The sequence below is a fragment of the Mauremys mutica genome, chromosome 12 (genome assembly GCF_020497125.1).
Source record: "Mauremys mutica isolate MM-2020 ecotype Southern chromosome 12, ASM2049712v1, whole genome shotgun sequence".
Classification (NCBI taxonomy): Eukaryota; Metazoa; Chordata; order Testudines; family Geoemydidae; genus Mauremys; species Mauremys mutica.
The window spans coordinates 41,930,481-41,943,228 of record NC_059083.1 but is presented as its reverse complement, the minus strand read 5'-3'; the positions used below and the strand labels follow the sequence as shown (position 1 = coordinate 41,943,228).

Genomic DNA, 12,748 nt, shown 5'->3' with positions numbered 1-12,748 from the left:
CTCCCCATCGAGGTCTCATTCCCTGGCTTTGCCACAGGCTGGCTAATTGAATTTGGTCAAATCACAGTGTGTGTCACACACAAAAGCCCTGTGTATGACCAGCTTATTTTTTCATGTTTACAGCACAGGCAATTTGAGAACAAAGAGCCTTTTAAGGCTTGCACTGAGATCCCACAATCACGTCTGGCTGGGGGAGAGGGATCTAGTGGTTAGAGTGGGAGGGCTGGGAGTCAGGACTCCTGGGTGCTATCACCAGCTCTGGGAGAGGAGTGGTGTCTAGTAGTTAGAGCAGTGGGGCCTGGGAGTCAGGACTCCTGTGTTCTGCTCCCAGCTCTGGGAGGACAGTGGTGTCTAGTGTTTAGAGCAGAGGTAGCTGAGAATCAGGACACCTGGCGTCTGCTCCCAGCTCTTGATGGGAGTGGATCCAGATTGTTCCTGTTTTGAGCACTCTCCAGGCTCTGTAACTTGCCCAGTCAAACCCCAGCAGCAGCGTGTATCCCGGCTTCCCCCACCCTTGTGTGCCCCCGTATCTTCACCCCACCCCGAACTAGAAAAGAGCTCACATGGAAGGATAGTAGTTCCAGGTGAAAATTCTTTAATCCACTTGGGATTGAGCAGAAAGCTTTGGATGGTTGGCCATGGTCCTTGTTAATGAACCAATCAGCAGCAGAGTGTGCGTGCGTGCGTGCGTGCGTGGGTGGGTGGGGGGGGGGATCATGACCCCAGAGGTGTGTGTGGTGGATGGGGGATGGATGGCAGTTCTCTGGGGTGCAATTTGCTGAATCGTAATGTGAGAAAGGATTTGACCCCTCTTGGGGCTGGAGCCCAGGAGTGGAAGCACTGTGGGACATATGAGAGCCTGGCCCAGTGCGGGTGATCGTGGGCCCCATAGAGAGGATAAGAGAGTTATTACTGCACCCCCAAAGGGAGCAGTAATAACTCTCTTTGACAGAAGCAGGTGGTTTGGGAGCTGAGAGGGCAGGGTGCTCTCCAGATGTACCTAGCAATGAGGTCTGCAGAGCATGAATTTGGGGGCATCTGAGAATAGACAGATGTGGGGGTGGTGCTGTCATCCTCTGTCCTGCTGCAAGATTCCTTCCCTCGGCCGGACAGTGAGATTCCTCCCATGTGAGAATTTATTTGTTCTGGTCTCCATTCACCCCCTAGGACCTGGGGATCTGTTGGCCTGCACAACACAAAGCAAGCTTGCTAATAGCAGCAAAGGGCTGTGAATAGAAGCAAGGTGGGGCCTGGATCTGCAAAGTACATGGATGGGAGAGAAAAGGCCAAGTGGTGCTGGATGGTGGGATGGACGACGACTGGATGGGGGTGTTCTCCTCTCGGAGGCCATGCGGAAGCCACTGGTGTAAGAGGGTGCTGTGCTGCCGTAGTTCCCGTTTCACAGGGGCCATGAAACCAGTCAGGATGAGCAGAGATCCTCTGTCACTTTCCCATTCGTCAGGGCATATCACAGCTCTATTGATTCCATTACAGCCAGTCAGAAAAATGGGATTTTCCCCATTCGGGAGGAAAAGAAACAAACAAAAGCTTTCAAAACTTTAACCTTTCTATGGGGATTTCCTAAACCAGTGGTTCTCAATCAGGGGTCCAGGGGCCCCTAGGGGGCCACAAGCAGGTTTCAGGGGTCCACAAAGCATGGCCAGCATTAGACTCACTAGGGCCCAGGGCAGAAAGGTAAAGTCCTGCCACACGGGACTGGAGCCCGGGGCACCAAGTCCCACTACCCAGGGCTGAAGCCAAAGCCTGAGCAACTTAGCTTCACAGGGGCCCCCTGTGGTGTGGAGCCCTGGGCAACTGCCCTGCTTGCTACCCCCAAAGCCGGTCCTGGCTTTTATATGCAGAAAAACAATTGTTGTGGCATAGCTGGGCCATGGAGTTTTTATAGTGGTGGGAGGGGGAGGGAGGGGTCAGAAAGAAAAAGGTTGAGAACCTCTGTCCTAAGTGAAACCACATGACAACTTTCATCTGTGTAATTATGAATCACCATTTCAAAACTAAACACATTTTCATTTAGACTTCAAATAGTATTGTGATTCTGTATTTTAAATTGGATTTTTTAAAAAAATTCTTCTGTAGGGCATTTAAAATAGGCAAATTAAAAAGGCTATTTCCCCACCAAACACACACACACCTCGGAAAGAGGGAGAAATGGTCAAAATGTGGGCAAACATATTATTTCAAAATGGAATTTTTCCCCAAAAAAATGTTTCAAAAAATTGAGGATTTTCCTCCCTGAAATACTACATGTCAAACAATTTTGGAAAAGTAAAAACTTAATTAAAAAAATTCCCACAAAAGTTGATTATTTTTCCTGACCTTTTGTTTGACCAGCTGTAGATTGCATTCTGCCCTCTAAGCTCTCCCTCCTCCCCTCCCGGTGTTTTCAGCTGAATAGGAGATTCCCCATCACCTCTTATCCCAAACAGCTGTACAATGTTGGCTGGGTGGCTGCTAAACAGCTGCTATACCCACCCCCTCCCTCCCCAAGAAGTGACTGCATTTTATTCTTCCACAACTCTTAATTGTCCTTATGGCCTGCCTATCCCATCCCTCCTGGCCCTCAGAGCTTCTCACCATGCAGCTCAGAGTTCCTTCTCCCCTGGTGGAGTGAGTAAGGCTGATGCCTTTCCCCTTCCCTGCACCATCGCTTACCCTTGGGTCCAGAGATCCTCTCAAGACGTGCCCAGAAGCTGCAGTGCCGTGTGGGCAATGGCCTTTTGACCTGAGACTCATTCTTGCTGATATGGAAGAAGTTTTTCTCTGTGTTGTTGTAGAGGGGCCAGTGCCCCTTGCTCCTGTCTGTCCCTGTGGGACTCCTAGGGCAAGAATTTAGCCAGCCAGGTCAGGAGAGAGGAAAGGAAATGTACCTTAGCTGCTAGGTGTCTCAAACACAGGGGGATGTGGGGCAATTTATCCCCAGACGAGAGAGAGAGAGAGAGAGTGTGTGTGTGTGTCACACACACACACACACACACACACACACACACACACACACACACACACACACACACACACACACACACACACACACACACACACACACACACACACACACACACACACACACACACACACACACAGTGTTGTTGTTATGCTGAGGGCATGCTAGCATGTGTCTGATCTATGGCATTCACAGACCTCAGTGAAGTTGGTGTGTATGCTAGCCACCTTTCATTCAAGTTAAGCAAGGAAGCGATTAAATGTCCTTTTGTTTAGAGATAGCTGAAACAACAGAAGCCACCGCTGAAGGCACTGGACCACATATGAAAACCTGAATTGAGCACTAACACTGGGCGAATAAGAGGGGTTTCCTTTGGACTGATTGCAAACTCAGGGGCTGGGGTATTAATTGGTGGATCAGAGTATGTCAGAAGCAGACAGGACCAAAAAGCCAGAGAAGAGGCTGGTAGCATGGCCCTGAGAGGGAGCAGAGTCTGAGCTTCTTGAGGCACAGAACTGGCTGGAGATGCACACTTGGATATTGTGAAAGAGGAAACTCTGCTATCTGTTCCTGCTGTGTTCAGACACCAGGACTTTGCACACGTGCTTTGTAAATCAACAGGATTCCACTAAAGAAATACCCAACTCATACTAGGGTGACGAGACAGCAAGTGTGAAAAATTGGGATGAGGTGGGGGGTAATAGGAGCTTATATAAGAAAAAGACCCCAAAATTGGGACTGTCCCTATAAAATCAGGATATCTGGTCACCCTAACTCATACAGTCAACTTTTCCTCCTACCATAAACAACTCAGCAAGGCCCAAATTTTGGCTAGCATCTTGGACCAAGGGCATCCTTATTTTTTAACATTGCTTATGGTCCAGAGCCACTCAGGAGCCAGTGTCTTTTCAATATGGCCACCCTCTCCTGCTCTCAATGGGGCTGAAGTGACAAGATTCCCCTTAGTCAAATAGCCACCGTCTTCCATTGGACTTGGTAGGGTTGAAACCATAGGATGCCCTCAGTTAAAATGGATACCAGGTCCCATTTATCCTATGGGACTCAAAACCTCAGGATTCCGTCCGTTATGAAGACCACTTCTTGCCTTCATGACTGTGCACTGAGGCTGACTCTAGTAAAGATGGCCACTGGTTCCCAGAGTTGCTAATGGGATGGAAGCCAGGCTGTCCTCTGGGAGGATGACTGTGCTGTCAGAGAGCAGGGAGGGACAGTGATGGGAGCAGATGAATGTGGGCACAGAGGAAAAAAGGGACAGGCAAATATGTAAGGGCAAGGGAGGGGCATTGGGGGCCAGGTAACTATGAAGAGGGGGAGGGGAGGATGCCGTGTTATGCCTTACCCACTCCTGGCAAACTCCGCCCAGTACCGCATCACCCTACGGCTGAGTGCCGCCTCAGCCTCCGTGTGTGTGTGGTTGGCTCCCCCCTCGGATGCCAGGGTCCCGAAGAGATAGAGTAGCTCGGTGGTGTGCACCGCCCCCATCCAGTGGGGCCAGAGCGAGCCGGAAGAGCGGTGTGCAAAGACGTAGACATACGCGGGGGTCCCAGCCTTCGCCAGCTGCCCGGCCAGCTCAGTCATGGGGCACAAGAAGAGGTAGTCGCTGGCAGCTTGGTTCATGGCCCAGCGGTGCTGCGCCAGGCCGCGCCCCTTCCCCTCTTGGCTGTACCTCAGCGCTGCTGCCTGGATGGAGACATTTGGCAATCCTGGCACCATGAACCTTACCCCCTCCACTAGCTCCTCCCAGCTGATCAGGCTGTCATTCTCCAGGCTGAATCCGGGAGCGCCGAACATCAGGAACATGGAGCCTTCATTGGCAGTGATGCCGGTGAGGATGGGTTTGATGTGGATGTGCCCGGCCTCCAGCAGCCGCTGTGGCTCATCAGGGAGGAAATCCCCATCCACCGTGGGCAAGAAGGGGAAATCAACCAGCCTCTTGTTCCTTGTGATGGTGAAATCGTGTCGGACAAACTCCTCTGAATCTTTCCTCTTCAGACAGTCTACCACAGCACCGTCACTGCCCTTGCCACAGCCCATCAGTCGGCCGAGTGCCCGGGCTCTCTCCCTGGCTTCCTTTGCGCTCAGCAAAGCCCAAGGTGCATTGGCGACTCCGCTCTGCAACGCAGCCCGGGCAAAGAGGTGCCGGCTCCCTGGTGAGAGGAGGTGGAAGGCAACCGAGGCACCACCAGCGCTCTGGCCAAATAGCATCATCCGTGCTGGGTCCCCACCAAAAGTGGCTGCATTCTTCTGCAGCCAGCGCAGTGCCAGGCGCTGGTCCCACAGGCCGGCGTTTCCTGGGGCGGCTGGTGGTAGCGAGAGGAAGCCCAGCGCCCCCAGCCGGTAGTTCATGGAGGCCACGATGACGCTCTCAGCGGCGGCTAAGAAGCGCCCATCATAGACGTCAAGGGAGGCTGTGCCGAGGAAGAATCCCCCGCTGTGGATCCAGACGAGGATGGGGACCAGAGCGGGGGGCTGGGGCCGGGGTACCCAGAGGTTCAGGAAGAGGCAGTCCTCTGACAGCGGTGTGGTAGGCAGCCACATGGCACTGCCAGGGTAACCAGAAAACACTTGCTGCGGGCAGGAGTTGCCGTAGCTGGTGGCCTCCAGGACGTGCCTCCAAGGCTTGTGGGGAACTGGCTTCTTGAAGCGCAAGGGTCCCATGGGGGGCTTGGCATAGGGGATGCCCAGGAAGGCGGTGACTCTGCTGGAGCCGAATAAGAGGTGCTTGCCCCGGACGGGACCACTGCTGGTGAGCACCACAGTGCCATCATCGGAGGCAGAGCCAGGGCCTAGCAGGGAGAGGAGCAGCAGCAGGCAGGGCAGCGCAGGGAGGAGTGCCAGCATGGCAGAAGCTGGAAGGGGAAGAACCACCCACAGGGAGTTATTTGTTGGGCCAGTACCAGGTGGGAGACATAAAGCCTGGCTGGTGGTGTGGGGTCAGAATGACATAGGATGGACACGTTGCCCCATCGCATGCCTGGATCATCTGGGTGTATCTCATTTAATCATGCCTCCAGCACTGCTGCTCCTCAGCCCCTCCTCTTGTCTGCCTGTGGCACAGAACAGTCTAGCCTCCCGTGGCTCTCCTTGACTCTGGGCTCGTTGCAGTTATGCAGGGTGTCAACTTTGTAATATTTAAAAACTGGACACTCCAGCAGGAGTGCTAGAACCTCCTCTGCCCTGCCTCTTCCCTCTGAGGACCTGCCCCCCATTCACTCCTCTTTCCCCCTCCCTCCATTGCTCACTGCTTTTTCCCTCTCCCCCCATTCCTGTGGGGGTTGGGAGGGACTCGCCTGCAGAGCCAGGGCAGGGAGCTGCAGCCACTGGACGCAGGTAGGAGGCAGCCCTGGCTGAGTAGGGGCTGGCGCAGGTGATAACTCAATGCCTCCCTGCCTCCCCTGCCCGCAGTAACCAGACCTTGGGTGTCCGGTCAGTAGACTTTCTGGTCGAAAACCAGACACCTGGCCATCCTAGTTGTTGGAGCTGATGTGAGGGTGCTGGTGGCCTGTGATATACAGGAGGATGGACTGGGTCAGGGGTCGGCAACCTGCGGCATGCATGCCAGTTTTTACTTGTACGCTGGCCAGGGTCCTGGCCGCCACCCTCTGCCAGCCTGGGTGAACAGAACCCAGACCGGCAGCGGGCTGAGCAGAGCCGGTGGCCGGGACCCCGGCAGGCAGGAGCCAGCGGATGGAACCCCAGGCTGGCAGTGGGCTGAGCGGAGCAGGTGGCCGGGACCCTGGCTGGCAGGAGCCAGCGGATGGAACCCCAGGCCGGCAGTGGGCTGAGTGAAGCAGGTGGCCAGGACCCCGGATGGCAGGAGCCAGCGAATGGAACGCCAGGCCAGCAGTGGGCTGAGCGGTGCCGGCGGCCAGGACCCTGGCTGGCAGGAGCCAGTGGATGGAACCCCAGGCTGGCAGTGGGCTGAGCAGAGCAGGTGGCCGGGACCCTGGATGGCAGGAGCCAGCGAATGGAACGCCAGGCCGGCAGTGGGCTGAGCGATGCCGGCGGCCAGGACCCTGGCTGGCAGGAGCCAGTGGATGGAACCCCAGGCTGGCAGTGGGCTGAGCGGAGCAGGTGGCCGGGACCCTGGATGGCAGGAGCCAGTGGATGGAACCCCAGGCCAGCAGTGGGCTGAGCAGAGCAGGTGGCCAGGACCCCGGATGGCAGGAGCCAGCAGATGGAACCCCAGGCCGGCAGCAGGCTGAGCGGAGCAGGTGGCCAGGACCCTGGATGGCAGGAGCCAGCCGATGAAACCCCAGGCCGGCAGCAGGCTGAGCGGAGCAGGTGGCCAGGACCCTGGATGGCAGGAGCCAGCTGATGAAACCCCAGGCCAGCAGCAGGCTGAGCGGAGCTGGTGCCTGGGACCTTGGCTGGCAGGAGCCAGCAGATGGAACCCCAGGCCGGCACTGGGTTGAGCCGCTCATCCCGCCGCTGGTCTGGGGTTCTGTCCACCAGTGTAGTATATTAAAATTCTCCCCGTAGGAATGTGCTATTTGCGGAGCACCAGGACTGGCAACTGTAAGTAGTGCACCGTAAAGTAGCACATTTCTATTGGGAATAATTTAATACTGTACATCTGGGTAGGGAGGGCTGTGCCTCCCCAAACAGCCTGCCCCCTATCCGCCCCCTCCCACTTCCTGCCTCCTGACTGCCCCCCTCATAACCTCTGACCCATCCAACCCCCCCTTCTCCTTGTCCCCTGACCACCCCCTTCCGGGACCCCCACTCCCTGACTTCCCCCCTCAGAACCCCCCACCCATCCAACCCCCACTTCTCCTTGTCTCCTGACCACCCCCTCCCAGGACCTCCACCCCCTGACTGTCCTCTTCAGAGTGCCCCACCCATCCAACTCCCCCCCCCGCTCCTTGTCTCCTGAACACCCTCTCCTGAGACCCCGCACCCCTAGCTGCCCCCCTCAGGACCCCACCCCCCATCCAAGCCCCCCTGCTCCCTGTCCCCTGACTGGCCTGACCCCTATCCACACCCCCGACAGGTCCCCTGGGACTCCCGCACCTATCCAACCACTCTTGTTCCCTGTCCCCTTATCTTGCCACTCACAGCATCAGGGCTGGCAGCCCTAGGTAGTACACCATAAGTAGCACATTGCTATGGGGAGCAATTTAATACACTACACCCTGGCCCTGCTCAGCCTGCTGACGGTTTGGAGTTCTCAAAATATGTTCTTGCATCCCTTCACAAAAATTACACTACAATTAGCTTAAAAACTTGAAAACTTAAAAACTTGGTTTCTATATTACAGTAATCATTAAAAAACTTATAATGTTGATAAATACATAGGTTTGATGAAACAAAGTAGTTGTATTTATGTGCCTATGCTTAATTTGTGTTTTTGATGATTTACCGTCTAAAAAAATCTTGCACGTTTTGCACCCCTAGAAAGGGCATCTCGCACCCCTAGGGGGTGCATGCACCCCAGGTTAAGAACCATTGCACTAAACTGATAAAATCTGCACTTTAATTTAATTTTAAATGAAGCTTCTTAAACATTTTAAAAACCTTGTTTACTTTACATACAACAATAGTTTAGTTATATATTATAGACTTAGAGAGAGAGACCGTCTAAAAATGTTAAAATGTATTACTGGCACGCGAAACCTTAAATTAGAGTGAATAAATGAAGACTCGGCACAGCACTTCTGAAAGGTTGCCGACGGTGATCTAGCGGCCTTAAATTCTATGACATTGAAAATGCCACAGCACGGGCCGTGCAGGAGAACCAGCCCCCGCCCTGCCTCCTCCCCCCTCACTCCCTGAGCTTGCTACAGCTGTTTGGCAGCAACAAGCGCTGGGAGGTAGGCGGAGGAGCTGGGATGCAGCACGCTCAGGGGAGGAGGAGAGGAGGGGCGGGGAGCTTAGCTGCGGGTGGGTGCAGAGCACTTGCTAATTTTTCCCTGTGGGTGCTCCAGCCCCAGAGCACCCAGGGAGTCAGCGCCTATGCGCACTGAATTCCTGCAAGGAAGCACTAGGCAATGCCGGCTGGAGCTATGCTAAATCCTGGGAACCAGCACACCCAGCATATAGCCATAGGCGCTGACTCCGTGGGTGCTCTGGGGCTGGAGCATCCATGGAAAAAGAAATAGTGGGTGCTCAGCACCCACCAGGAGCCCCGTGGATAAGCGTCTCCCTCCCCAGCCCTCTGGCTCGCTGGTGGGCCCCATCAATCAGCTCCTCCCACTCCCTCCCAGCGCATGCCACCCACTGTGCAGGAGGCGGGGGGGGGGAGGAGCGGGAGCAGGAAGAAGCAGGGGAAGGGGTGGAATGAGGTGGGGGCAGGAAGAGGCAGACTGGGGCTGGGGGAAGGAGTGGAGTGGAGTGGAGGTGGGGCCCAGAGCAGAGCAGGGGTTGAGCACCACCCCGGGAACTGATGAAGTCAGTGCCTCTGCACTTAACTCTCACTCCGAGACTGGAAGAGGGGAGTGATTGGGAGCACCCTCTGCCATGACCTATTGTCTCAGGCTGTATCATCTCCAGAGGGGGTTCTCATTAAGCAGAGACCCCTCTCACCTAGATTAAAGGGCCACTCCACAGCCTCTCAGGTCCTGACATGGTGCACCTATAGCTGGGGGGAGGGATAGCTCAGTGGTTTGCACATCTGCCTGCTAAACCCAGGGTTATGAGTTCAATCCTTGAGGGGGCCACTTAGGGATCAGGGAAAAAAATCAGTTTGTGGTTCTGCTAGTGAAGGCAGGGGGCTGGACTCAATGACTTTTCAAGGTCCTGTCCAGTTCTAGGAGATAGATATATCTTCAATTATTAGATCTGAGGAAGGGACTCCAGATCTCCACTCTCCATCCCTTGCTGCCTCCAACTGGAGCAGGCAATTCCTCCTAGCCCCACCACCTCCCCATAGCTGATGGGGCAGTATATAGGCCTAATTTAGCTAACATGAACTAGCAAGTGGCACATCCACTTTGCCCACTGCAGACAAACTGGCAAGGACTTAACAGATGTCCTATCTGTTCCTCCTTGTCCTAGGGATTCCCTGAGTCACCACTTTTGGTTAGCCTAAACCACCCCCAGGGAAACTGGGAGAGATGCACAGAAAGAGGGCAGGAATGGTGCATGGCACTGTGTGAATGCCAGTGCAGATGTGGGCATCTGGTGGGCACTAACAGTCAGCAAGAGGGGTGTCAGAAAGGAGTAACACATTTTTAATATTCCTCCATCTTCCTGGCACACCTAGTGAAGTGTCACCATGGGGAGGTGCCTCTCACAGCCAGAAGAGCAGCCCTGCAACTCTGTGGGTTTTTTTTAAAAAAACCTCTCATGCACCCTAAGGGGTTGTCTACACTACACAATTAGCCCAACTTAATTTAGGTCCATTGAAAGCCGCCATGGTAATTCAATGGTCTCTGGGTGTCACACTCCCCTCCTTCTGCTGGTGGTGCACATCCTCACCAGGAACACTTACATGACTGAAGTGGAGCATTGTGGGGCACTGACAGCCACACAGGTGACTCAGGCTCAATTTCACAGCAGGGAGCCTCCCAGCAGTGAATTTCCCAGCTGCCTTCTGTTCAGAGCAGCAGTGGAGGACTCACAGCTGGAGCTGTGAAATTGACAATTCACTGCTGTGAAATTGAGCCCTGCACCAGGCCCAGGAGGTGAGCAGCCTCCAGTGCCTAACTGACACCTGGCAGAGGGCAGCTGTGAGCCCACCACAGGCTCAATTTCACAGCAGGGAGGCTATCAGCAGTGGAATTGACATTCTTGTACATTTCAGGGCTCCAGCTGTGAGCCACAGCTGCTGCTCTGAGCCAGAGGCAGCCCTGAACCTGACAAGACTGGCAGCCAACAGGAGGGGGTCTAAGTCAGGCAGTGTCTATAGGGACACTGCATCACCCTAATTATAAAAAGGGGGGGAATCCCTCTAACTGCTGCCCTGGCTCTTCTGTGATGCCAGGACAAGCTCTGGCCACTTATTGCAACTAATCCCTGTATCAATACAGCTCCACCTAACCCAATGAGCATATTGGCAGAAGAAGAAGGGTTTAGCCTTGTGTTGGGCACAGCATAGCACAGAAACCAGATTTTGTTTGGGATAGGTCAGGTTGATTTGGTCCCAGGAGATCCAGGGGGACACTACCCTGGACAAAAATAGCCACCTTGTGTTAGCAGGGAAAGCAGATAATGTGGCCCCTTTCTGATGAAAGGTGTTGTTGCAAAATAGTGGATGTTTGGTTCTTGTAGGGATCTGGGTTCTTTTCCTAGCTCTCCTTGATGTGAATTTGTGCGGTGCTTGCGAGACAGCCTCTTCCTGGCTCTTCTCCAGCTGCTATTCTGCACAAATTGGCTGGGGGAAGTGCCGGTCAAACACTAAATCTAGTAGCTACTGGCTAAAGAGTGGGGAATGTTATAACCTCATAGCCTGGAGCAGAGACCTTGTAACTAGCACACTGTTCTGCGCTCACCGCCAGCCAGACCAGAGTGCACATGGGGCGGGTATTGCATTGGCATGGAGTAGTGAGTCTGTGTGTGTGTCTAGACAATGTGGGTGGGAGAGAAGAGCCAGTTGACTGTACGCTGTGCCAAATCTGTGTAACCCCTGCTGGAGAGCCTGACCTGGCTCTGCTCCTGGCTTAGGGGAGAGTGTTGCGCTGTTGTTAAGTGTGGTGCTTGTTTCAGGGACTAACTCTGGGAACCCCTGTCCCAACCCTGGGAATCTCCCACCTGACAGCTGACATAACCCAGGGGGGTGAATTGGCAAGTGCTAGTTTATAGCTCCCCTAAAGTTGGGATGGGAGGAATTGGGGAACAAAGCTGTGATGCTCAGAGGAGCATTAAGAGCATCGTGTAGAAGAAGTAGGATTAAAGTGCCTTACTCTTCAGCTGAGTGCACATTTCCTCTCTGCTACTGGGCACAGTGTGGGGGAGTCTGTCTCCCTCAGACCAGGTGTGTGCAGTGTAGCTGTAGCTTTGTCAATCCCAATTATCAGCTGCAGGTGAATCCTTGTCACAAAGCGATCACTGTGTGTCTGACCCAGGGGTAGTTAATAGGCGGACTGCAGCCAAATCCGGACCACCAGGTCCTTAAAAATACATCCTGAAATCTTTGTATTTATTTATTATCATTATCATTGTTGTTTTTTATTATTATTTTCTCTGGAGTCTGGACCTTGACTCTCTCTTGCTTGACAAAGAAATTTGGACCTTGACAAAAAATAATTACCTCCCCAAGGTGCCCTATCAGTCCTCAAAGGAAACCTGCACAAAACTTTCAAAAGACACGCCTGGGAGCTTAAATTCATTACTCTGCTAGACACTCAAAATCATGGACTGACCAGACACTGGATTTACGGCTTATTACAACAATCTGTAACCCTCTAACTCCCCTTTTTATCCTATAAGGTGTTAGAAGGTGACTCTACCTTGAATGGTCCCTTACAATATGGGGTAACTGCATATGCTAAACAATCTGTTCCAATTTGCATTTAGCTGTGAGGGCCTCTCCCAGCCCTGAAGAAGAGTTCAGTGGAGCTCAAAAGCTTGTCTCTCTCTGTGTTTCCTGGGGGAATTGAAATTAGAGGGGGCATTTGACTTTACAGGGGGGTGAGGGATGAGACCGTGAGGGTGAGGATGGGCTGTATGTTCTCATGGGCAAGGGGATTTGGCACTAACTCCTGGCCCCACATTTTAAATATTATAAAACACCAATAAACATCAGTGTTTGAATCTCTGATGATTTATTGGTGATGATTAGAAATCTTCATTTGAAATTATTAGGTGGGCCAACACCCTCAAAAT

At 53.5% G+C, this 12,748-nt stretch overlaps 2 protein-coding genes across 3 annotated transcripts in view; one reads left to right on the top strand and one right to left on the bottom strand.

Moving 5' to 3' along the window:
• The window catches only part of LOC123345053 (zinc finger protein 883-like), a 902,586-nt gene that overhangs the window by 116,513 nt on the left and 773,325 nt on the right, over positions 1-12,748 (top strand). The gene's annotated exons all lie outside the window — the stretch shown is intronic.
• The window catches only part of LOC123345048 (acetylcholinesterase-like), a 15,146-nt gene continuing 2,987 nt past the window's right edge, over positions 590-12,748 (bottom strand). Inside the window, exons 1-3 of one of the 2 annotated variants that reach the window (XM_044981638.1) lie at positions 4,323-5,824; positions 2,674-2,837; positions 590-1,476 (exon numbers count right to left, since the gene is read on the bottom strand). In XM_044981638.1, the coding sequence (XP_044837573.1) occupies positions 1,469-1,476; positions 2,674-2,837; positions 4,323-5,824 (1,674 nt within the window). In that variant the 3' untranslated portion in view covers positions 590-1,468. Of the gene's footprint in view, positions 1,477-2,673; positions 2,838-4,322; positions 5,833-12,748 lie in introns of those variants that run through there. The other variant, XM_044981637.1, reaches the window with a different exon arrangement.